The following is a 26,750-nucleotide window of genomic DNA, read 5'->3' as shown; positions in this document are numbered from 1 at the left end:
CTTATCATGTTGTCATATTGTTTCAGATTCTTTTAAAAGAAACAAATTATTTTTTGTTTAAGATTTTATTTATTTATTTGAGAGAGAGACAGGAAGAGAGAGCATGAGTGAGGAGAAGGTCAGAGGGAGAAGCAGACTCCCCATGGAGCCGGGAGCCCGATGCGGGACTCGATCCCGGGACTCTGGGATCATGACCTGATCCGAAGGCAGTCGTCCAAACAACTGAGCCACCCAGGCGTCCCTAAAAGAAATAAATTATTAATGCATTTGAAACAACCCTCCTTTATTCCCTTCCTACTTACCATAGGTAACTAGTACCCAGAAGTTAGTATGTATCCCATGTTTCTATAATTTTACTTTGTAGGGATAGGCCCATAAGCAATGCTATTATTTTTTGTTTAAATTTTTATTTAAATGATATCATGTCATAAATATGCTTTTGCAACTTTACTAATACAGTAGAATTTATTTATGTTTATTTTATGTTTTCCATTTACCACGCTTTTTCTTTATTTCCTTTTCTATACCTTCCTGCCATCTACTGAGTTATTGAGCTATTTATCTCTCATCTCTACTGCCTTGGATGTTATACTAATATGTATTAATATTTAAAAATATTAACCTTTATTTATTATGGGATTAAAAGGAGTTTGTTTCTCTGATAAACAGTTGCATTTTCAGGTTTATTTACAGGGAAAATTTATCTGACACAGAAAAAGTATCAGAAAACAAAACTTCCTATTTTCTTATACAATTTTAAAATTGGTCTTTTCTTCATTATAATTATATATAGTCTTTAAACATTTTTTTTTTTTTTTGGTTGGTCCATTTTCCTTGGTACTTTCTATTTGTTGAGAAGTTCATGGTTGTCAAGTATATTTTCTTTCTTTCTTTTTTTAGAAAGATTTAATTTATCGGGGCACCTGGGTGGCTCAGTGGGTTAAGCCTCTGCCTTCAGCTCAGGTCATGTTCTCAGGGTCCTGGGATTGAGCCCCACATCTCACTCTCTGCTCGGTGGGGATCCTGCTTCCCTCTGCCTGCCTCTCTGCCTACTTGTAATAGCTCTCTCTGTCAAATAAATAAATAAATAATCTTCCAAAAAAAGATTTTATTTTATTTATTTATTTGACATATAGAGATCACAAGAGAGGCAGGCAGAGAGAGAGGAGGAAGCAGGTTCCCTGCTGAGCAGAGAGCCCGATGTGGGGCTCAATCCTAGGACCCTGGGATCATGACCTGAGCCGAAGGCAGAGGCTTTAACCCACTGAGCCACCCAGGCGCTCCAAGATTTAATTTATTTATTTAAGAGAGAGGAAAAAAATAAGGGGGGGAGGGGCAGAGGCAGGGTCCTGGCTCTATCCAAGGAAGGGAGACATTTAACCGACTTTGCCACCCCAGGGTGCCTAGTATATTTTCCTTACAGTGTAAAATCAACAACTTACTTTGCTTCTTTTTTACATTTATGAAAACAATACACACTTTCATTTTATTTATTCAATGTTCATCTTTAAATTTATAACATGTACATTCAACTGGGTCTAAGATATTGTTAGCCTCTTTTGAACAATACACAGTATTAGAAGATTCGCCCTCTCATTATTTGTTATAATATTTTGGTTTCACCTTTCAAAAATCTTCTCATCTTAGAAGTATTTATCATTATTGCTTTTTAAAACTCAACATTAATTTAGATTTACCAGTATTTTTACTAAGTTTTCTGTTCACAATTCATACTTAGAGAAAAATCCTTTTTCCTGGGTCCAATTTCTCTTATCTTGAAGAACATGCTTGAGTGTTTTTTTAGGCAATGATTTATTATTAGTAAACTATTTTAGTATTTGTCTGAAAATATCTTGATTTCAGTCTCACTCTTGAATGACAGTTTTGAGTATAGACTTCTTGATTATTTTCCATTAACAATGTGGTGATTTCTACTATTCTATTGTCTTTTCTCCTCAATTTTTGTTGATAAGAAATGTAATAATGTATTATTATTCCTTCATAGGAAATCTTTTTTATCTTGTTGCTTTTAAGATTTTCTTTCTTTCTCTTGTGTTCTCTTTCTATTGTGTTTTACTTTGTTTAGGTGTATATGATTTTTATTTTTTCCTTTATAGGGCTCAGAGATTCTTTGCTCAAATATTACTTTTTTCCTCATCTATTCCATCACTCTGGAACTCTATTTAAACATATAGTGGGCCTTTTTATTCTATTCTCCATATCTTTTATTTTCTTTTTCATATTTCCCACCTCTTCATAGTTAAGTGCTACATTCTAGGTGATTTCCTCAGCTTGGTCTTCTACTTCATTACTTTCTCTTCATTTATTTAAACTCTATTGAGTTCAAATTCAATGAATTTTTTTAAAATTTTGAATGTTTAATTTTATTGTTTTTAAAATCTTTCTATTTATTTTTATAATGTTCTCTTGTTTCATTATGGTTTCTATTCTTTCATCTTTTTAATATTTTAAAACACTCATTTTATAGTCTCCTTAGGATTTTCTTATTATTTCTAGTTCTTGGGGTAGAGATTTCCTGTTGGCTGGGCTCCTGATCTCTCTAACGATGGTTTATTTCTTCATGTGATGTGCACTTTTTGTCGTTGTGAACTCATCTTCAGTAAGGCATGCTTACTCTATGGAAGTTATATTGCACTCTGAAAAGAATCCTCACAGGAGACTGTCCCAACATAATAGTGTTTAATTTTCCTATAGATTTGCATTTCCTATCTGTTTCTGTTATCCAGGGATTTCTTTTTCTTATGTTTTATCAAACATATATATGTTTTTGTTGCATAAGGCAAGACTGGACCACTCAGATTTAATTCACCAGCTTGCTGAAAGTCCCGTGTAGTGAAAAAGATGAATTTTCTAATTTACAATTGAATGAAGAAGGATAGCTAGCTTAATGTAAAGTAAAAACTATGTTTAAGTTTAAGTCTTAGAAATATCGACTACAAGTCAGCATTTTAGTAATCCTTAGATTACCAAATTATATTTGTTTCCTTAGTCTAGATTATGTTTCTTTTGTGTGTGTATTTACTCTGTGATGAGATTTGTAAACGTAGTGGCACTGGATAAGTCTTGGCAGTATTTTGTAAGAAGTGGGTTTAATTTTCCTTAGATAAATTTCATGTACTAGATGGAAAAGCACTGAAAATGAAATTTTGGATAAAAGCCTACTGTTGCTGCAAATATCCACATTTAATATGTAGGAATAAAGCTAGTGACACATTTCAGAAGGGGACCACACACAGTTGGCAGTAAGAGCAATGGCCTAGAGATTTGGAAAGCTGTATCCTGGGCTTTGCTCTGCTTCTTTCTAGTTGTATGACCTTGGGCAACTCACTGAAGATCTTTGAGTCTGTTTCCCCATCTCTAAAAAAAGGGGGGCTGGAGTTTAAAATTCCATAATTCTAGACAGTGCAGAGATAGATCGTGTCATTTGAAAATGCCTTAAAATCCTATCACTGCCAAATAAAATAAAATAAGAGGCAGAGAAACCCTGACACAAATTGTTCTTTTTAAAATAGAGTGTAATATTTGGAAAATAAAGGGTGCCTGGGTGGCTCAGTTGGTTGGGTGTCTGCCTTTGGCTCAGGTCATGATCTCAGAGGCCTGGGATCAAACCCTGCATTGGTGGGGGAGGGTCCCTGCTCAGCAGGAAGCCTGCTTCTCCCTGCCCCCCTCGCCTCCCCCACAACCCCAACAGATAGTGGCTGGCTCTATCTCTATCTCTCTGGCTCTGTCTCTCGAATAAATAAACCATATCTGGCTCTATCTCTCTGTCAAATAAATAAACCAAATCTTCGAAAACAAAAAGAAGATTTTCTCTTTGGATGACATAATTAAGAAGACAAGCCATAGACTAGGCCAAAATATTTGCAAAGAACCTACCTCATACAGGACTTGAGTCCAGAATCTATAAGTACTTCTCAAAACTAAATACTGAGAAAATAAGCAACCCTTCCCTCTCTAACGCAAGCTGACAAAAGACTTGAATAGACACTTCATCAAAGATACACGGACTACAAGTAAATACATAAAATGATCAATATCATTGCCATAGAGATATGCAGATTAAAACCATAATGACATACCACTACTACCTATTTGAATGGATAAAAGAAAACAAACAAAAAACCTGATAATACCAAGTCCTAGGAAAAGTGCTGGGTAACTGAAATTCTCATACATGGCTGGTAAAAGCAATGCTTCGGTCCCTTTGAAAAAACAGTTTTGCAGTTTCTTATAAACCTTCATTTATCTATCATTTAACCCAGCAATTCTACTTCTAGGTATATGCCCAAGAGAGATGAAAATGTATAGTCACTCAAAAACCTGTATATCAATGTTTGTAGTGACTTTCTGCATGATCACCGAAAACTGGAAACCACATAAATGTCCTTAACTAATGAGTTGATAAACAAATTGTGGAATACTACTCAGACAAAAAGGATTGAACTATTGATATATATTACAACTTATTCAATTCTAAAGGAAACTCAAGGTAATTATGCTGAATGAAAGAAAAAGCCAGACTTAAAAAGAATACATATTATATGAGTCCATTCAAATGAAATTTTGGAAGAAGCAAAACAATAGAGACAGAAAACAAGTCAGTGGTTTCCAGGGCCTAGAGGTGAAGAAGGAGGCTGACCCCAAAGGAGCACAAGGATATTTGTCAAAATGATGGAACGTTTTATATCTTTATGATAGCAGTGGTTACAAACCATATGAACTTGTCAAAATTCATAAAACTCTCAACTATACACTAAAAAAAAAAAGGATGAGTTTTATAATTTGGAAATTATGCCTTAGTAAACCTAACTACTCTCAAAAGATTTATAAACAATGTTGATCACAGATTTTAATGTTAATACTTAAAAGTGTAAGCTCTTTTTAGGGGCACCTCACTGGCTCAGTTGGAGGAGTGTGTGAATTTGATCTCAGGGTCATGAGTTTGAGGCCCACTTTGGGTGAGAGATTACTTAAAATAAATAAACTTAAACAAGTATAATCTCTTTTTTCCTATTTTTTTCAAATGAAAAAGTTGTACCATAACTGAGAAATAAATAAGGAAAATAAAATATTAAAGTATAAAATATCTAAGTATCTAAATTAAAAATTAAGATATCTAAAATATATGGCCTTAAAGTAAGTAATACTAGGGGTGCCTGGCTGGCTCAGTTGGAGGAGCATATGACTCTTGATGTTGGGGTTTTGAGTTCAAGCCCCACAATGGTTGTAGAGATTAGTTAAAAAGAGTCTTAAAAGTATCTAAATATATACAGATTTTAATATGATAATATAATGTTAGTAAGTAATGTTAAGATTAGTAATTTTTTTTCACTTTTTGTTTTTAGAGTTAAATTGTCAATGAAAAAATTGGTTTTCAGAGAAATACTGTTTCATTTTTCTTTCAAATAATATTGATTCTAAAGTTTCAAATAAACCCAGCTTGCCACCTTCAGGCAAGTGAAAGATTTACAGAGACTATGATTGGTGATAGAACATTAATTTTGTAGATTTCTCAATAACCCATAATTAACTATATCTTAATCACTCCATTATTAATGCCTTTGTGAGATTTCCTCTATATGGGATCTTTCCCTGGCATTTACTGGAATATTCCCAAATTTCAAATCTCAGTTCAAATGCCACTAACTCCAAGAAGCCTTCCCCTGATTATTCTAGCTAGTTTTTCCTCCTCTAAATATATTATCTCCTTGAATACATGTAATGTCATTGAAGGTAGGGATCATGTCTTACACATATTTTTATGCTTCTGTATGGCTATTAAAAAGGATACCTATAAGAGTTGTGTATTCTGATATTTGTTGAATGAATACAAGAATGAATGAATATGAAGTTAGAGTAATCATTGAGCCTTCCTTTGAAAGAGGCATTATTTTACTAATACAATAATGGAATTCTACACTTTTATTCAAGATTATATGCATACGTGTAAAGCATCACTTTTCATTGACAATGATGAGAAGTGTCTCAGTCCTTACTGATTTCTCAATTGAACTATATCACTGATGAATGATTTCATGACTGCGTGGTGAGAGGCTCTGTGATACTAACTCAGATCTTAGTATCTGGACACCAGAAGCATGAGATTAAAAAGATAAGGAAGTGTGATGATTTCTCTTATTATTATTATTTTTAAAAATATTTTTCTTATTTATTTATTAGAGAAAGAAAGAGAGAGAGAGCATGATATGAGAGAGGTCAGCGAAAGAAGCAGACTCCCTGCCGGGCAGGGGGCCCAATGTGGGATTCGATTCGGGGACTCCAGGATCATGACCTGAGCTGAAGGCAGTTGCCCAACAAACTGAGCCACCCAGGCACCTTCTCTTATTATTTTTTTTATATAAGATGGACTTAGACCTCTATTTCTTTTTTTTTTTTTTAATGTATTCACTTGAGAGAGAGAGAGAAAGAGGAAGCATGAGTGGGAGAGTGGCGAAGGGCAGAGAGAGAGGGACAAGCAGACTCCCTGCTGAGTAGGGAGACTAATGCAGGGCTTGATCTCAGGACCTGGAGATCTGATCTGAGCCATAGCAGGCATTTAACGGAGATGCCCCTCCCCACCCGACCCCACCCACCTTTTTAAAAGATTTTGTTCATTTACAACAGAGAAAGAGAGAGGAGAGAGTATGCACCCACGAGCAGGGGGAGGGGCAGAGGGAGAAGCAGACTCCCCGCTGAGCACGGGAGAAGTGTGATGATTTCTTTTACCTTGGACTGAAAGGTGGATACTTCTCTAAGTTCTATTATATGTCCATTTATTATTTTCCACCAAATCTCCAAATTTCTAACATCTTACAGGCATATTAATAGAATATATAACAGTGGCATTGGGTCTACCAGCACATCACTCATAGAAAAATTCCCAATTGTTTCTGTCTAGCTCTACCTAGTTTAGGGAGTGAGGTTCTTCATACTTCCTTCCTTCCAGGATGTACAATGTATCAAGACTGTTAAACAACAAACTGGTAATAGGTTTTGGTTGTTTTCTTTCTTTCTTTCTTTCCTTTTTTTTTTTTTTTTTTTTTTTTGGTGCCCCTCAATTACATTTATTCATGCCACAAAGGAAAAAACGTGGGGCACCTGGGTGGCACAGTGGGTTAAGGCCTCTGCCTTTGGCCCATGTCATGACTCAGGGTCCTGGGATCGAGCCCCACTTCGGGTTCTCTGCTTGGTGGGGAGCCTGCTTCCTCCTCTCTCTCTGCCTGCCTCTCTACTTACTTGTGATCTTTCTTTCAAATAAATAAATAAAATCTTAAAACAAACAAACAAAGGAAGCAACGTGTCTACAAGTGTAAGTCTTCCCATCTAACAGAGCTTGCTGAGATTTACAGCCAGACTGAGGTTCCATCTGATGTGTACTCCAAGTAAAGCTGGTTAATGACCAGGAGCAGGTGTAGGACTCAAAGCTTTCAAAACTTTACTTCTCTTATCAGCAATCCTGATTTTACAAATGATGAAGCCCGTCAACCCCATTCCTACCCAAATCTCCTTGTAAACCTGGGTATACTAGGGCCTCATTGGGATGCAAACATTTTTAACAAGGCTTTGAAGCATCTAAACACAAGACCCCTGGCTAACTCCCCCATGGCCAACAACTTGGAAAGGTCACTTTGACTTATTTACTTTAAGGATTGATATTTTATTTATTTATTTATTTATTTGAGAGAGGGCATGCATGTACACATGTGGGGGGGGGGGCAAAGGGAAAGGGCCAAGCAGACTCCGTGCTAAGCAGGGAGACTGAAACAGAGCTAGATCTGAGATCTCAGGACCTCAAGATCATGACCTGAGCCAAAGGTACATGCTTTACTTAACCAACTGAGCCACCCTCACCTTCGTTTATTTTTAAAGGAGGAGGGTTCCACGTTTGAGGATGGTTCATCTTCCTGAATTCCTTCCATAAGAATTTTCAAGCTTTTTTCTCTTGCCCACTTTGAGGTCTCTATTCCTTCTATTATTCCTCCTTCCTCTTTACATTCTTCCTTCTCCCTTCTCTCTTTTAGATCCAGTCCTCACAGTCTTGAGAGAAAAACATAATATTTCTTCATGCACAGGAGGCTCTGGTCTTGGCCCTTAGGTCAGCAGTGTCCTTGGATCTCTGTTTCTGCTCTGGTGAGGGCTGGAGAGGAAGAAAGGCCCTTGGTTTACAAGCAAGATAGAAATAGGTAAGGTAAATACAGAGAATCAATCAGATTCATATTCTGAGATACAAATATGCCACAAATGCTGATTTATAATGCTGCCTTAACCCAAAGTTTTTGCTGTCTCTTCCAACCCTGCGTCCTTTCTCAAAATGTGAACTTTTCTTCCATCAGTACCTCTGTGTTTCAAATCTCACAAACACACTTTCTGATTGTACCTCAATGATTTCATGACCACGTCTCTTTAAAATTATCATACATACACTGTAGCAGTGGCATCTTGTTCTGGCTATTCTTTTCTTTCCCTTTTATTTACCTCAGTTCATTCTAACCAAACATCTCCAAATACATTACACATATTTTCAATTTGCTCTCTAATTCTCTTCTCACTCACTTGCAGTCTGGCTTCTTTCTGCCTTTCTTTACCAAGACAAATATTGGTTTGGTCAAATTCACGAATTAAAAAAAAAATGCATGTGCTTTGACACTACTGCTAATTCTCTTTCTGTAACTTCCTGTTATGATTAGCTTTCTACATCACCACTTGTCTGGTGTTTGTAACTTTCTGGGTTTTATTGTATTAATATGTTCGATAATTTTTCTTATGCTCCATCAATTTAAGTTGTAACATTGGTTCTATAGTCTTTCTTTCCTGAAGATGATTTTAAAATTCTATTCCATTTTTGTAAATCTCTAATATTGAGCCTCCTTCCTGTCTTTTGGAGGATCAGAAACAAATTGCTTGGATTCAAGAACATTTTGAAAGGCTATCTGTGAAATAGCAGCAGAGTGCAATTTTTACTTTTCACACTTCTTTAAATATCACTTCTTTCAGGTTTTTCTTGTGACCCCAAAATAACAGGAAATTGATTCAATGTTGCCGCACCACTAAAATTTCTTCTTAGATTCAACGCATTCCCCCTCCCCTATTTTTACTGTCTATTTGTTATCTTCCTCGCCATTGTAATTTGTAAACTCACTGGGCAGAAAATAATTGTGGATCTTTTAATTTGGAGTAGCCTGGAGTACATGGCTATTAATGGTAACATGTTTTGAATGTCCTTGGTTTTAAAATCAACAATGTTAAACAACATTTGAGCTTTTCCCTTTTACTTTTCCTCATTCTTGGTTTGAGGTTTTTTTCCTGGATACTCTCATTAGGTGATTCTTAATCAAGAATGGAGCCATTCTACAATAGGTGACTTGCAAATATTGAAAGAAGATATATTAGGCACCAAGTTATAGATAATTTAGATAATTCCATCTCCCGTTACAGTATAGTGGTTGTTCATGTGGCAAATCCTGGTCCTATTGCTTGTTTTGTTGTCTTGAGTGAATTTGTGAGCCTTGATTCTCTCGTGTGAAAATTAGGTGTAATAATAACCTACCTGAGTTTTTGTGAGGAATAAATGAAAAAATTCATATTAGATGTTTGCATATTAAGTGCTCAATAAACGTTAACTAATTGGTCTTTAATTATTCTATTCATTTTCTTATAAAGTGACCTCAATAGAACTACCATGTACCAAATAACTTGCTGGGTACTTACCAATATTATGCCTGTACTACAAATATTTTTTGCTTTTTTATTTTTTTGGTTTGCTTTTCTGATTCGTAATATTTCAAATTTCTAACAGAATCCAGAAGGTTGGGAGATTCCTTTAATGGATGAGAGAAATCTGAGATGTGCTCCTATTGACAGGTTTATTCCTGTAGCCCCCAGGTTTTGGAGATAAAGAGCTGTTAGCTTCATTTCATTTGGTATCATTCAAAACCCAACAAACTTGGATTTTAGGAGATGCTAACCAGTCCCACATAAAGTCAATTGATACTTTTTAAAATTTTTAAAAGATTTTATTTATTTATTTGTCAAAGACAGAGATCACAAGTAGGCAAAGAGGTAGGCAGATTGAGAGGGGGAAGCAGGCTCCCCGTTGAGCAGGGAGCACGATGCAGGACTCGATTCCAGGACCCTGAGATCATGACCAGAGCTGAAGGCAGAGGCCCAATCCATTGAGCCACCCAGGCGCACTGATACTTTTTTTTTTTAAAGATTTCACTCATTTATTATTTGACAGAAATCACAAGTAGGCAGAGAGACAGGCAGAGAGAGAGGGGGAAGCAGGCTCTCCGCTGAGCAGAGAGCCCAATGAGGGGCTCGATTCCAGGACCTTGAGATGATGACCAGAGCAGAAGGCAGAGGCCCAACCCATTGAGCCACCCAGGTGCCCCCAGTTGGTACATTTTTAATGAGCCCAGAAAAATCTTGGGAGTCCAATGACATCTTTTAAGCGGGGTTGGATAGGAGCATGCCGAACTTTAATTAATGGTGAAGGGACAACTTTGAGTTGTCTCCTTTGGCACTAAGTGTTGGTTAATTCTAATAGCACGGTTGCTTGAAAAGGCCAAGAAACAATCTTCTAGCATTTATTTTGTTACAACTTACACTATATACAAGATTGGAAGGTTCTACAATAAGATCTGTCCCCTCAAAGTACCTTTTCTGAAAAAGCCGCCCCACCTCTGACTGTTGCATATTTAACTTTTCTGCTGCAGTGGTTTCCAAGAAATCCATATCCATCAAGTGAGCTTGATTCCTCTGAAGATCAATAATTCACTCACCGTCCAGAAAATTCAACAAGTATTGATGGCCCATTCAGAGTCACATTGCAGGGCTGAGTATACCGTGGTTTTCTAAAGTTCCTGCTCTAGCTGGGGCAAAGGGGAATAAAATAAATTGAAATGCAGGGCCCTACGGAGGAAATGAAGAGCTGTGGGACGTAAGCTTTGGGCATTACATAACTAGAAGTTCAGCTCTGCAACTCAGTAGCTCCGAAATGAACAGGTTATTTCAGAATGAGCAAGGTGAGAATGTTTTGTGGAACGATGCACTCCAGGAAGGTTCCAGCTCCCGGCGAAGGGTCACATCACATTAGGTGTGTGAGGGCAGAACGGGGTTACGGTGACCAGAGCTGAGACGAGGAGTGTGACCCGACTCTTCCGCGCACAAGGTAAGTAGGAAGGGATCCTTCTGGACCTTGGGCATGGCGTCAACGTCCTAGGCGCATACCTGTGAAGGTAGGAAACCCTCGGGGCTGGGCCCTCGGCTGGTGGCCTTGCAGAGCCGCGCCGGTGGTGAAAGCTTCCCGGCGGCCGCGCGCCACGTCACCTAACAGCTCCCCCTCCCCTTGTTCCATGTCGCACGCGCGGAAGTAAACACCTAGACGTCATCAGGGCGCGTCTTCGCCTTTCCCCTCCCATCTCCCCTGATCGGTGGACGTGCTCACCTCCGCTCCGGGCCAGGTCTATGTCCCGGTTTCCCGCCGTCGCGGGCAGGGCGCCAAGGCGGCAGGAGGAGGGTGAGCGGTCAATAGATCTTCAGGAAGAGCGGCCTCCGGCTGTTTCCATCGCTGATAGAGGTGCGGTCCGCGGGACGCTGCGGAGGCCAGCGGGAGTTTCGGCATGGGGGTTTTGGGGGGATAAAAGTCCGCCTTTGGCGTGCAGAGAAAAGTGAAGAGGAGACCGCAGCGTTCTCCTCGCCTTCCAAGCCGGAGGCGAACTTTGTGTCCAATGAGCACTTTGGTCTAGAGGGGGGCGGTCCCAGATCCAAGTTGGGTGAAGACCTTGCTGGGGGACAAAAAGTGAACCCCAACGCCTAGACGCGTTCTTTTCTTAAGGAGGCTCATAAAGCCTTTGTTCTCTACCCATCCATCCCCCCCCCCGCCCCCCCGCCACTCGTCGGGCCGCCAGCCTGCCTTTGGGTACGGTATGAAGGGAGCCAGTTTCCAGGAGCCAGTTTCCATGGTTACCCACCACTTGGCCTTCTGGGATATCAGTCACTCTGAACGGGGACCTAACTTGAACCATGAATCAGAAGCAAACACAGGTGGCTTTTTTTTTTTTTTTTTTTTAAATTCAGCTGAGAGTTTCCTGCTGTGTTCTAGCTTTTGGTCTATTGTTTAATAAAATTGGGTTTTGTGCTTCTCTGCAGGTATGCTTGCATATACATTGCCTTGTGCTAGGCTTACTTCCTCAAGTACTCTGAATCGCATTAGCAAATGCTCATGTTGTTAGATTTTACCAAAAAGTTGTTCTGGGCTTGTGAACCCTCATATACAAATTGGACATAGATGATTTATCTGAGAAGTAATGGCCTGATCTCTTCCAGTCCTAAAATTCTATTGTCTTTTTCTGTTCAGTTCTGGGAAATTGAGTCAGAGATAGCTTGACAGTCCTTTTAATTGCAAAATTGTTTCTCTGTTATTACAGAAGAGAAAGGATGCACATCACAGGAAGGAGGAACTACTCCAACTTTTCCTATTCAAAAACAAAGAAAAAAGCTTATTCAAGCTGTGAGGGACAATTCGTTCCTTATTGTTACTGGAAATACAGGAAGTGGTAAAACAACTCAACTCCCAAAATATCTGTATGAAGCAGGTAATTTTATTCTGGGATAATATTGGGAGTGTTTAAAAATAGATCCTCTTAAAAGCTAATAGGACTTCTGTATTGCACAGATATCCACCATTTGTTCTACAGTCCCATTTCTTCTCTTGGTACATCCCTTCTACATCTTCCCTGCTTTTTTATGGTCTTATTTCATGTTCAGGAGTTGACTCAGATAACAATTTTTCCATTTTTAATTACCATAATCTTAATTATAGGTAGATATTCTTTGCTATAGAATGAGGTTGACTTGCAGTAGACTGTTAACAAATGGGTTTTTGTTGTTGTTGTTGTTGTTTTTAAAGATTTTATTTATTTATTTGACAGAGAGTGAGATCACAAATAGGCAGAGACAGACAGAGAGAGAGATGAGGAGAAGCAGGCTCCCTGCTGAGCAGAGAGCCCTATGCGGGACCCAGGCCCCTGGGATCATGACCCGAGCCGAAGGCAGAGGCTTAACCCACTGAGCCACCCAGGCGCCCCAACCATTGGGTTTTGACATAATTTACAGGAATATGGTGATACCTCTTGCTGACATTAGTATTTCTTGGTTCTTTTTCCAAGTACTATCAGGTTAATATTTATTCCCTGACTCCATAACCCAAGTCAGCTAACAGATTATCCCTAAAGTGTCTTTTCCTTCTGTATGTATCCCTAAAGTGTCTTTTCCTTCTTATGGTATCTTCTGTATGTATCCCTAAAGTGTCTTTTCCTTCTTATGGTATCGTAAGGTTGGTATAGAGCAAAATTATACTGAATGTTATTCACTTAAAAAATAAAAATTTCTTAGATGATACTCAGTCTCATGCATCAGATCTAATGTGCCATTTATTAAGACATACCACTGTTTTATATACTATTGATAAAGGAAAAAAATACCATCAACTGTAAGACACATCTTACAGAGACTAGAGTGGTAAAAAATGGATCTGTGAAAGGTGGTATATTTAAACTTTGGGGGGAAAAGTAAATCCTTAGGAAGTCTATGAAATTTTATGGATTTCTAGGAATTAAACATTTTACTTACTCTTTCAAGTAACTCTTTATACTGAAATTGGGAGGAAAACCTAATTAAAACATGTATATTTTGAGTGGAAAATATGTATTCTTGTTTTTTATTACCACTTAAATTTCCATGGTCCTGTCGTTAATTTGGAGAGTTTTCTTTTGCAAACACTTGGAACAGTTTGTGCTGATTGGTCTGAAAGAATTTGGCTCCAATTGGAAGCAATTGTTAATAATTTTGTGTTTTTTTTCCTCTGGTTTTGGTAGGGTTTTCACAACATGGTATGATTGGTGTGACTCAACCACGAAAAGTAGCTGCTATATCAGTTGCTCAGAGGGTTGCTGAAGAAATGAAATGCACTTTGGGATCCAAAGTAGGGTACCAAGTTCGTTTTGATGATTGCAGCTCTAAGGTACAAAAGTTTTATTGCTGTTAAGTCCTGTAAACTTGTAGAAAGATTGGAGAAAGTTATGAGAGATTTTAACTTCAAATTTGCATTTATATTTTAAAGAAACAAAGCCCCAGATTAGGATTAATTTTTGTTGTTCATTGTTAAATGATTTAGCTTGGAAGTGTTTAATAGTTTTACTACTTTCTCCCTTCTCAATTAGTTTATAAGTGACAGTTATTAAGGATTCTCTTGTGTTTTTTAGCTGTAAGACTCCTGGACCTGTAATTTATATTTGTAATATTTAAAACAATCTTTCATTATGCTAAAATATATATACTGTAAAATTTACCATTTCAACCATTTTTAGGTGTTACATTTCATTGGCATGAAATACAGTTACAATGTTGTGTATCCATCAACACTGTATTTTCAGAATGTTGTATCATCTCAAACAGAAACTATATCTACTAAACATTAACTCCCCCATTCCCTCCTCCCTCCAGCCTGCAGTAACTTCTGTTCTACTTTCTGACTTTACAAATTTGCCTTTTCTGTGTGCCTGGGCGACTCAGTCATTAAGTGTCTGCCTTCTGCTCAGGTCCTGGGATAGAGCCCCACATTGGGCTCCTTGCTGGGTAGGAAGCCTGCTTCTCCCTCTCCCACTCCCCCTGCTTGTGTTCCCTCTCTCCCTCTGTCTCCCTCTGTCAAATCAATAAATAAAATCTTTTTTAAAAAACCAACCAAACAAATTTGCCTTTCCTAAGTACCTCAAATAAGTTGAATCGTACAATATTTGGTCCTATGTGTCTGGATTGGTTCATTTAGCATAATGTTTTCAAGGTTCATCCATATTACATATTTGTATTCCTGAAGTCAGTTGAAAATAGACAACTCAGTAAAGTCAGTAAGCAAATATTTATTGAGTATCTTCTGTATTCAGGGCACCAAAAAGTTTAGAATTGTTTTCTTTTTATAGTTAATGGTTATAATTTATATTCCTTCCGGATTTTTTAATCCTATTCCAAATACAGAACAATCCCTAATTAAATATTGTCCCTAATAGGAATGGCCATCAATTATAGCACATAGTTACTCCCCAAAATACTATGTTTGCATTCCTAGTGGTTACTGCTGGGGAGTTTTTCTTTTTTCTTCCTTTGTTTTCTGTGTGTACTGTTACTAACTTTTAGCTTTTGGACCTTATTCTCACCTTGTTTTAATGTGAGGCAATAGACACAATTTTTTTTTAAGATTTTATTTATTATTTATTTGTCAGGGGAAGAGAGAGCTCACAAACAGGGGGAACAGCCGGCAGAAGGAGAAGCAGGCTCCCTACTGAGCAAGGAGCCCCATGTGGGCCTTGATCCCATGACCTTGCAGACGTTTAGCTAACTAAGCCACCCAGGCATCCCTGACAGACACAACTTTTAAAATAAGCAAATAGGGAAGAAGAGAGCGATAGGAAATTGTGCACCTAACTATTTCCTCTGCCTTTTCTGCTGAGTCCTCTAAAACAGTGACTGGGACAGGGAGATGGATCCCATTTCATTGTTTCTCACAACTTGCTCATGGGAATGCACCGCATTATCTTACACTTCATCCAGACTACTTTATATCTCATTGTCCTGTTCTATTGCTTTATCCTGGAACATCCACCTTAGTTCCCTATCTCTGTCCCTGTATAGATCTCAAGTTTTATAATTTATCATCCTTGTTATTAGACTAATTTATGTACTTTTTTACTTAGATTAGGTGAATCACTTAATGTCTGCACATTTTGGGGGGGAATTTAGTCTGCGAAGCAGGGGTCAATTTCTGTAACGCTATATATATATAAGTTGATTCACTCTGCTGTTTGAACATTAGGAAACCGCAATCAAATATATGACTGATGGATGTTTACTGAAACATATTCTGGGAGATCCAAATCTTACCAAGTTCAGTGTCATCATTTTAGATGAAGCCCATGAGAGAACTCTAACTACAGTGAGTATTTTTATATGCTGGTTGTTACTAGTTTACTTATTTGGGGTAGCTTTTACCCTGTAGAGAATTTCCTGGTCTTACTTACATTTTAATCTATTGAAATAAGAATTCTTTAGTTGGGAAAGCAAAATATTTAAAATAAATTGGTTGGTAGGTATACGTGTCACTTATTAGAAATTTACTTTTTTTTCCAGGACATCTTGTTTGGATTATTGAAGAAGTTATTTCAGGAGAAGTCTCCTAATAGGAAGGAACATTTGAAGGTTGTGGTGATGTCAGCAACCATGGAATTAGCCAAGCTCTCTGCATTCTTTGGAAATTGTCCAATATTTGATATACCTGGAAGGCTTTATCCAGTCAGAGAAAAATTCTGCAATTTGATTGGCCCACGGGACAGAGAAAATACTGCATATATTCAAGCGGTATTACTTGGCATCCTTTTTATGTCTTTTTTTTTTTTTTTTTTAAAGATTTTATTTGTTTATTTGACAGAGAGAGAGATCACAAGTAGGCAGAGAGAGAGAGGAGGAAGCAGACTCCCCGCTGAGCAGAGAGCCCGATGTGGGGCTTGATCCCAGGACCCTGAGATCATGACCTGAGCCGAAGGCAGCGGCTTAACCCACTGAGCCACCCAGGCGCCCCTTTATGTCTTTTTATATTTAGGTTCCAGTTGATTGAGTAGTTTAGTAATTGATTTGTTCCCTTATATTTTAATGGCAGCCCTTATACGTCATATAACTTTTGAGAATCAAATTTAATTTTTCTGTGCAATAAGGGGAGTGGGGGGACTGTATTTCCATCAACATGTTATGCTTGTGTTTCTTGCTTTAGATTGTGAAAGTGACCATGGATATCCATTTGAATGAAATGGCTGGAGACATCTTGGTTTTTCTGACTGGTGAGCATTCAATATCAGTTTTAAGAATTTTACTATTTATATAAGAGCAGAATGTGGCACCACAATAGAGTGTTACTTTTGTTGGGAAGTCTGGACTTTAACTCATATTGCCTTACTTTTGTATGATTATCTAAAAGTTTCAGATATTCTATCTTATATAAGATATATAAGATAATTCTATACTGCCATAAAAACTGCCAGTCTCATTAGGAAATATATGTAAAATACACTTTTTTAGTAAAAAGATATTAAATGTTAGAGTATTAATATTTTTATTAGTCTACCTTATATAGAGCTGTTACCACACTAAACAGTCCTGGATCTGAATGATTCATTTCATTATTTCAAAAAGACATCCTACAAGTTCATTTCTTCTTTGAGTGGTGGCATGGTACTGTGTTATTGCAGTACATGAGGTGTTGAAACCATGTCTCATAGGCCTTTTTTGGAAGTAAAAAAATAGAATAATTAAATCCTAAACTAGTGTGATTCTTCAATTAGCAGCATCCTACTAACAGAAATGAGTCATTTCATCGCTCACCTCCTACTCTGCCTTGTACTGATGTCAGAAGTGAGACATAGTCTCTGCCTTTTTCAGGTTACTTAAGTATTTTGAACTACCCCTGAATGCCGTATCTCTTGGATTAGATTCTTCTATATTAATGATTAACTTTACTGGGTCTTCCTCAAATACTGTGTTAACAAGATGATAAGCTTGAAGATTATAAACACTTTTATTTCCGTAGAGGTTTAAATTCCTTGGGAACTGGTGTTTTATTTTTAATTCTGTTGTTGAGATTTGGTTCAATTTAGGAGTTCATCTTCTTTAGATCAAATGAGATTTAAAGTAGCTATTGTGCAAAAATAATTTTAATCTAGAAGGCTTATCTTTTTTCATTCTTAAATTAATTTTGCTGTTGCTGATGTTATTTTCCCTCCCTCATTTCAGGTCAGTTTGAAATTGAAAAAAGTTGTGAGTTACTTTTTCAGATGGCAGAGTCTGTTGATTATGATTATGATGTTCAAGATACAACTCTGGATGGTTTGTTAATATTGCCATGTTATGGATCTATGACAACAGGTAAGACCTCACTAGAATAGAAAATTTGACTAATAAAATTTGACTAATTTGACATATGAATAATCTCATATGTACAGAGTAGTGTATTTAAAGCGTTTAGGTCAGTTAATTTTAGAAACAAATAATTTTTTTTAAAGATTTTATTTGTTTGTTTGACAGAGAGAGATCACAAGTAGGCAGAGAGGCAGGCAGAGAGAGGAGGAAGCAGGCTCCCTGCTGAGCAGAGAGCCCAATGCGTGGCTCAATCCCAGGACCCTGAGATCATGACCTGAGCCAAAGGCAGAGGCCCAACCCACTGAGCCACCCAGGCACCCCACAAACAACTAATTTTTATAACTAACACCCAAATTATGAAGTAAAACTTTAAGGGAACCAACATTCCTTGAGAGAAGTGATTTTTTTTTTCTCCAAATCTTTTCATATTCACTTTTTCAGGAGCCTTAGACACTCGCCCACACACACCTTGATATTGTTTAAGAGTGGGCTCTGTCCTCTCAGCAGAACAGAGATAGTGTTGGTAATTTTTTGAAATTAGTACTATAATTTCTTGATAGTAGTACCATAAGTCAAACCTAATTTAGTATTGCCAGAGAATTTCTAGAAATCGTATATATCCAAGTACATCTGAGACAACACAGTGGATTATTTTTTGAAGTAGCACACAGTCTCCTTTACAAGAATGATGCCATTCTTTTGTAATTTCAAACAGCAAATACAAACTTATTCTAATATTTGTTCATAATGTTGAATTAGGTTTAGAATTTGTTTAGTAAAATTACTTTATTACGGAATTTGATATGTAAAATTAAAGGGGATTTATTTAGAGTTTGATTGTGGTTAGCATTTAATGTAGTGTAAAAAGCATTTGAATGTTTTTATATTTTATTGTTGTTTTTGTTGAGTAGGTGGTTGTTAATCTTGTGTTAACAAAAAAAGTTTACGAATATGTGTTTTGGTAAATAACCATAGACCTCGTGCTATTTTAGAAATCTCTTGTGATGATATTAGGCCTTGCCCTCCATATGGATATCTATTTTTAGCTTTTTGTATTTTTAAGGGAATTTTTAGGGTCATTATTAGATATTTAAAGTTCTCATTGTTTTCTGGAGATTTGATCTGTTGGCTCCCTTAAAAGTTACTTTGTTTACTGCTGAGGTCATTCAAAATTCATTACGGTTGTTTTGTTTTTTGACCATTAATAATATAAATGTATTTTTCTATTTAAGTAATTTTATTCTTTCCTTTATTATTGTCACAATGAAAATAACCTGCTGAGTCTGCTATTGTGTCGTTTAATGGCCTGAAAAACAGTTTTTATACTATTAAAGGTTGCAAATTACCTACTCTTTCTCAAGTCTCATAGTTTTTTTTTTTTCATTAGTATGTATTTTGATTTTGTGATAATAATGCCTCCTTGAAATTCTGTCATCTGGGGTAATATTTAATTACCTGGTTCTCCTGACCACCCTTTCTCTAATTGTGCTGCCCTCCCACCTTTCCCAGACTTTTTCCCTCTCTAATGGGACTATTTTTTAAGGTTTTATCCTTAGCTTTCTGTTTTCCTAGAATTCTCTGTTTCGGAAAGGTTGACTATCTCTAGTTAAGTCTCACTCCTGCATTCTAGAACTCATGGATCTCCTCACAGGGCTTTCTAGTCTGTGCGTCATATCATCCTAGATCATTTAGTCCAAATAAATGATAACTCCTACAGGTAGTTATTTTTTGTTTTTTTTTTGTTTTTGTTTTTGTTTTTGTTTTTTTTGTGTGTGTTTTGTTTGTTGTTTGTTTGCTTTTGTCTTGTCCAAATCATTCATTCTTCTTTTTCATTTTTCAATGTGATTGTTAGATTTGGGATCCTCAATTTGCTTTCCTGAGTTGTTAACATAACCTGCTAACTAACCTGTTTTCCCTGATGTAATTTACCATCCTACCTGCAGTGGTAAGCATCATCTTTCAAAAGCACGGATCTGATTGTGTCAATTTCCTGTTGGGTATCTCAGCCATTCCCTGTTACCAGCTGAATTAAAATGTTAACTTAATAACTTGGCATTCATTATTCTTCCAGTGTGATCTCAGCCTGCTTTCAGCCTTAATTCCCAGTGTATGAGATTTTTTTGTGTTGGCGTATATGTGAGAATGGTAAAGATGTAGAGCTGGCTGTCAGTAGAGGCATTACTGAGGAGGGTTTTGCTTGTTTATTTTAGTTTCCCTTTGGTTCCAAGGGTGAGCTGTTGGTGATCCATTATGAGCATAATAATATTTATGGGAGCAATTTCTAGCAATGCAAAGAGGCATTCAAATGGAGCTGATGAGGTACTGAGTAATGGATGAAGTTGGGAGTAGCAGGTTCCTGGGATCTTGGGCTTTTTTTTTTTTTTTTTTTTTTTTTTTGTAAGTGTCTCTAATACAATACAGCACGTACTTTCTTTATTATTGCTACTTCAGGTGGTGGGGAGAAACACTATTATAATATTATTATGTCTTAGGAACATAAAGCTTGAGCTTGGGAGTGAGGAAAGGAAAGAAGGGTTTCCTGCTTGTAGCCTTTTGTGAAGATGGCTCAAAAATGACTCAGATCTAGGTTTAGTAAATAAGTGGAGATTATGAGGTGGATATGTTGTATTTGCTTTTATTTCTGGGCTAGTCATGAGGGTGGCCGACTATTTTAAAGGGACATCTTAAGGTGTCTCCCTAATTGACATAAAAAAAATTCTCAACTGTCAGATACGAAGATCCCTTCTAATGCCAAGATTATATGATCCCACTCCCTGGGCTGAACTCCTAACCCGTATCCTTTGAGGTGTTTCTCTCAAGCTGAAAGTGTAGGCAGGTTTTTTTTTTTATTCCATTTCCTTCCCCATCTTTTTTGTGACAGCATTTGATATTTCCTTAACTTGAATTCCTCCTTTCCCTTTTATTCTCTCCTCTTACTGGCTGAAATCCTGCTGTTTTGTTTCATAAGTACAACCACCTCAATGAAAACCTTCCCTGATTTCCCACCTCACAACTGGCTTTGATCTCTTTATTTAAACCTCGTGGTGCTTTGCTACACCTCTTGTGTCCCTTAACACATTCTACCTCGTGTTATCTTTGCCTCATCTCCTTTCTGAAATTGTGAACTACTTAAGTATTATGTGTTGAAAAGTCCTGATTAGATATTTGTTAAACTGAGTTCCAGATTCTTCGCTTTCTGCTAGACATTCTGTTATGTCTTGTAGCAAAACACTGGCTGTGTCTAGACCTTTCTACTTGTTTCCCTCAAACTGTTTTGCTCTAGGAAACCTGGGTGGCTCAGTTGGTTAAGCAACTGCCTTTGGCTTAGGTCATGATCCTGGAGGCCCCAGTATTGAGTTCTGCGGTAGGCTCCCTGCTCAGCGGGGAGTCTGCTTCTCCCTCTGACCTCTCCCCTCTGATGCTCTCTCATTCTTTCTCTCTCAAATAAATAAATAAATAAAATCATGAAACAACAACAACAAAAACCCGTTTTGCTTCTGAATTTCCTCTTTTGTTCAAGATTTTGCAATTCTTCAGTTTTACTGAAATATATCTGTTACTTCATAAGCAACAAATATTTGCATGGAATTTGACTATTTTAGCACTAAAAGTAATTATCTGAATTCAGTGCTTCTTAGCCTTTTTAGAGGGTGGAGTCTGAGATTCTTTTTAAAAGATAATGAAAGCCATGGTTTCTTTCTCTAGAAAAATGCACATATACCTATAAATATTTTTCTTAGATAATCAGACTTCTTTATTGAACAGATAGAGACTAAGTGATGTTCCTGAGGTCACATGGGAAACCTGTGTTTGGTAATTGGTTATTCAGTAGGGGGTGAAAAAATAGTACATGTGTTATAAGAATACATGAAGAAAAAGAAAGGAGCTTTACCTTGGATTAGCGTGTATTTTAAAAGAGGAAAACTGCACATTTAGTTGATTGCATTAATCCAAAAGTAGTTTTCTTTCTTTCTTCTTCCTGCAAAACAAAGACATCTCATTTTGGCAAGTACCTAGAATTTGGCTTTGTTGGTGATAATTTCCTTAAACATTAAGATTAAAGATGAGGGGAGAATAAGGCTAGTGAGCTTCACATAAAAACTTTTACTGTACCCTCTCCAAATGCGAAAATTTTTCCTTTGGCTTACAAAGCATACATAGTTGTAAAGAATACATAGTTGTGGAGTATGTAGTTGTAAAATATAATCAGAAAAGGAAGAAACATAATTAAACTTAGAGCTCAGCAACATAGTTAAGTGATAATCACTATTAATATTCTGAGGCATATTCTAAGCTTTTTTAATGTATTTAAATGTATTTTTATTGTTTAGCTTTTTCTAACAAAAAAAATGACATTTTGTTTTATGTGTTCTTACTGTTTTTCTCTTTAGCCCTTTGTAGAAATTTTTAAAGTGTAGAAAAGTACAAACACAATTCATTTCCCATTGTGCAGAATTAACATACTCTTAGAGTCTGTGGATTTTTGCTCCAGTTTTCCTTTAAGAAAAATCATTCAATTAAGGAAAAGTGATATAGTTTCATTATAAAGAATTCAATCAGTGTCCAAAGTTAAAAAGGTAAAAATAATCGCCTCAAGTTCCTCCATTCAAAAATAACCAGATGTGTGTGTGTGTGTGTGTCTTTGTGTGTGTGTTTACATATAGAAGGATATGGAATTAAATAGGTTGATTGATAGAAATACTTTTTAAAAGTGAGATTATGCTGTTAGTTGCTTTTTAAAAAAGTACTTAATTTTATGTGAATTTCCTAGAAGGAATTGTTAAATGTCAAGTAACTTTCTTTACCATATGAGAATATGATATAAAAGGTTGCTTTCAAGTCTAAAAAGATGAAAAATTTTAAGAAGTTGAAGTTAATCTCTTCTTTTTAGACCATGTGTGATTGGAGATCTTACCTACTGATTCTCTGATTGAAAGATAAGGACTTAAGTACTTTGACTCTTCTGTATCTTTCCATTCTGATTTTTGTTAGTTATTTTTACATTGTTTAGATGTTTATCATCAATATTTTTACCATGCTTTTTCCATTCTTAAGTTATTTTTGGTTAATTTTCGATTGCCTGGGTTTTGTTAACTTTTTTTTTTTTTTTTAAATAGAAGGGCTCTTAAGTGCTGCTTTTTGTTATTACTCTTTTATGTTTGAGAATGTCTTGCTTTTGCCTTTATGTTTGAGCTGTATTGTGGCTGGGTTTTATGTTCTTGGGTCACACTTTGTTTTCCTTAGAACTTGGTAGATGTTGTCCAGTTGGCTTCTGGCATTGAATGTTGCTGTGGAGAAGTTAGAGGCCAGCCTGTTATTATTATTTTTTTTTTTCCCTTTCCTTGTGATTTGCTTTTTCTGTCTGATTGCCTGAAAAAATTATTATTCTATTTCTCTTTCCCTCTCTCTCAGAAATAGTTCTGCTTTGGAATCTCTTGGGGGGGACTTTGGGACAAGATATTCTATGAGGAAGTTTCATTGGCCTTAACATACAATATGTCATATACGTAGATCTAGGATTGTTCCTTCATTTTTAGTGTTAAGTGGTCTCTCAATAACCTTATTTCTTGGTAGACTTTGGACATCTTTTTTGCCTCTTTGCCAATCCCCCACCCTCCCCATTAATAACAGCCTGGGACCTTACTGCATTGTAATGAAAGTATTCCATTTCCTCTTTCCTTCCTGGAGAGAGAGAATGTGCTTTAGGATATAATTAACTTTTTTTTCAAACCTTTATAAACAAACAAAAAACTGGTACGTGTTGGAGCCCCTAGTTGGTTCGGTCAGGAGAGCATGCAGCTCTTGATCTCAGGGTTGTGAGTTTGAGCCTCACATTGGGTTTAGAAATTACTAAAAAAAATAAATAAACTGGTGTATGTACTCGGGGAATATGGTATTAAAGTGTGTGGGTGAAATGGAAATGAAATAAACGTTGAGTCTTGTCAAAACAGCAGTTTCAAGACTTTCTAATTGATTATAGTGAACAAAATGGTAAAAGAAACTGAAATTTTTCTTGAACTGAACATTTAAAATATTAGGTATTTTTAGAAATGGATTGATTGAAAAACAGACTTGATTATAGGTAAACATGTTCAGAAAGGACATTTTTAATTTATGTAGATTTTTAGGGTAGTGTGGTAGAAAGGATGTTAGCTTACTATTTATATAATGCATTTTTTATAATCTCTGATTTAATGGATCTAGAAATGTTAGCAGTAAAAGGTGAGGCAAAGATGAGTTTTGCTATTTTGAACTCTGTTGAACACTTTCTGTGGTCCAGATATTGTTCTAGGTAGTGGGGATATGTCTTGAATAAAAGAAAATCCTTGTTTCATGGAGCTACATTATAGTAGAACAAGTAGATCATAAATAATGTATAAGCATAATTTGAACTACAAAGTAGTATAAAACTCCTTTGAACCATCTGGAAGAAATGAGCTACCTAAGTCTAATATCTAAAAAATAATTCTTAGTCAAAGTTAACTACAAATCCTGTTTCTGCCAGATACTCTGCCGTTTGTAATTTAACAATTTTCAGAATGCATTGACACTGTCCTTTATCAGCCTTCGCTTACCTTCTTTCACCCATACCATAAGCATTTCCTTGCAAGCATTCTTAACTCTCTTGCCTTATTTTGTGCTTAACCTGGCAGGAGAGCAAATCTGGCCAAATCTGTCTTACAACTTAATTTACACCCAGTCCCCTCAAGGCCTGGGAAGAGCCAGGAACCCAGAAATATTGTCTTAACTTTCATGGCTAATTCATTATTTTTAGACTTTCCTTCATGTACTTTAACCACTTCCCTGTGGTTCACAAGTTCATTTTTCTTCTTTGTAAGAGACTAGCCTAATCAAATAGAGCATCTCTTGGACCTTATTCCAAATTCCAGGAGATTGCCTCAGCTTGGGGGAGATGTTTATCTTTGGTGCCATAAACTATGGCTGGAGGAACAAGGTATAGTACAAGCATTGCTGCTGGGGTTCACTCTTCAGAATCTGTGGTTAGGGGAAACGAATGTGATGTTACTTGCATAGAGAGGTAGCCATCAGATACCCCCAAAAGTGAAAACCACTTAGCTGGTCAATCTTTAAGGTATGTGGAGATCTTTAATTGTAGTTCATGGATGGGCTACGGTGAGTTCCTGAATACCCTGAAATTGTTTGGGGGGTGTGTGTGTGTGTGTGTATACATATGTGCCTTTTAATGGAGAAGAGGGCTACAGTTTTTAAATATTCTCAAAGGGAGCTGTTACCTATATAAAGGATTCTTCTATAGGATTTATTTTAGCAATAATCTCTGATTTAATGGATCTAGAAATGTTAGCAGTAAAAGGTGAGGCAAAGATGAGTTTTGCTATTTTGAATTCAAGATAATTAAAGAGATAAAGGAAGCACAACTTTTAACGAAAAGAAGTTGGTTTTTCAGAAGTGGAGTTTGACAAATGCATGTTGTAAATTAACATTTTCTCTTTACATGTATTTTAGATCAACAGAGAAGAATATTTTTGCCACCTCCACCTGGAATTAGAAAATGTGTCATATCCACCAATATTTCTGCAACGTCTTTGACAATAGATGGAATTAGGTACAACTTTTAAAGTTTCTTTTAAAGCCAAGGAAGCCACATAGCTTTGAGTTTGTTCCTCTATGTCCTCCAGTAATTTCCTTGTTAACCTACTTGTAATCACCTACTATTTTTTTTATAATTATCATTTACCATGATTAGGAAATGGAGTAGGAGGTACACATAGTGTTCCTGATTATACTTTTGAACTACTTTTATTTGGCAATTTGTAGCTTTGTCTTCCCAAATTTAAGATTACGTGTAATGCTTCATGGGTTTCATTATTCATTATTCATTAACTAGATAGCCAGAGCTGTTTTTGTATACTCATTATCAGGATATACCTAGGATAATAAGATACTCCCTTCTCATCTGGCACCTCCACTTGGTGGAGTTGTGTGTCCAAGTGTTGTACATCCAAGTGTTTAGCTGAAGGTACTATTTCTCACTTTTCACTTTTTTGTGAAATGAACTATGCTGTGAGTCTTATTTTTTAAAGTAATCAATGATGCCATCAATTTTTGAGTAAATTTAGTGGAGAAACACTGGGAAATTTTAAGTCTAGACTGATGGTTAATGTGAAGTTCTTTTCATCTTTTGACCACAGCCATTTTGGATATTTATCTTTTATCCAGTATATTTTATGTCCTTAACTAAAAATCTCTCTGTTTGCCACAGGAAGGCTGGATCTGAATCTCAAAGATCCTATGTCATTCTTTTGTGTAAAATGATCACCCAGATCTAAGAAGAAGTTTAATTTCCTTTGGTTTTCTCTTTTGCTATAAAAATAATTATTTCAATAAGGGCTTTCACTTCTTTGGAGTAAGTCTTCCTCTGTAATTTTCTGTTTCCAGCAAAGGCAAAAGTCATTAAATAATATGTTTTGGAATGTTCCCTTAGTGAATGATGGACTTACTACAATTCCTAACTTAGTTTTTTACCTGACTTGTTCTCTGTTTAGTTGACTTAAATGGTGTTGTTGAAGACTACCTTGAATTAAATTCTAAACCTGTTAGAGTGGTCTAGAGGTGACTTTTAAGTTTGTTCTTTTAGAGGAGAAATTCACATAATATAAAATTAACATTTAAAAGTGAACAATTAATATTTAGTACCTTTACAGTGTTGTACAAACACTAACACTACCTCTGCCTACTTCTAAAACATTTTTATTATCCTAAAATAAAACCCTGTACCCTTTTAGCAG

At 36.5% G+C, this 26,750-nt stretch overlaps 1 protein-coding gene and 1 pseudogene across 2 annotated transcripts in view; one reads left to right on the top strand and one right to left on the bottom strand.

Annotated features, from left to right (window-relative positions):
- Window positions 1-7,356: 7,356 nt before the first annotated feature.
- LOC116577131 lies at window positions 7,357-7,593 on the bottom strand (annotated as a pseudogene).
- A 3,817-nt stretch (window positions 7,594-11,410) lies between these two features.
- Window positions 11,411-26,750, top strand: part of DHX40 (DEAH-box helicase 40) — a 43,986-nt gene continuing 28,646 nt past the window's right edge. The window contains exons 1-9 of one of the 2 annotated variants that reach the window (XM_032321299.1): window positions 11,499-11,599; window positions 11,931-12,066; window positions 12,450-12,617; window positions 13,899-14,044; window positions 15,890-16,009; window positions 16,204-16,431; window positions 16,841-16,907; window positions 17,857-17,988; window positions 25,468-25,567. In XM_032321299.1, coding sequence (XP_032177190.1) covers window positions 11,949-12,066; window positions 12,450-12,617; window positions 13,899-14,044; window positions 15,890-16,009; window positions 16,204-16,431; window positions 16,841-16,907; window positions 17,857-17,988; window positions 25,468-25,567 — 1,079 coding nt within the window. In that variant the 5' untranslated portion in view covers window positions 11,499-11,599; window positions 11,931-11,948. Of the gene's footprint in view, window positions 11,600-11,930; window positions 12,067-12,449; window positions 12,618-13,898; window positions 14,045-15,889; window positions 16,010-16,203; window positions 16,432-16,840; window positions 16,908-17,856; window positions 17,989-25,467; window positions 25,568-26,750 lie in introns of both variants that reach the window. The other variant, XM_032321300.1, reaches the window with a different exon arrangement.

This window comes from Mustela erminea, chromosome 18 (assembly GCF_009829155.1).
Source record: "Mustela erminea isolate mMusErm1 chromosome 18, mMusErm1.Pri, whole genome shotgun sequence".
Taxonomy (NCBI): Eukaryota; Metazoa; Chordata; class Mammalia; order Carnivora; family Mustelidae; genus Mustela; species Mustela erminea.
Note: the sequence above shows the minus strand (reverse complement) of the source record. Positions and strands in the feature narration are given on the sequence as shown.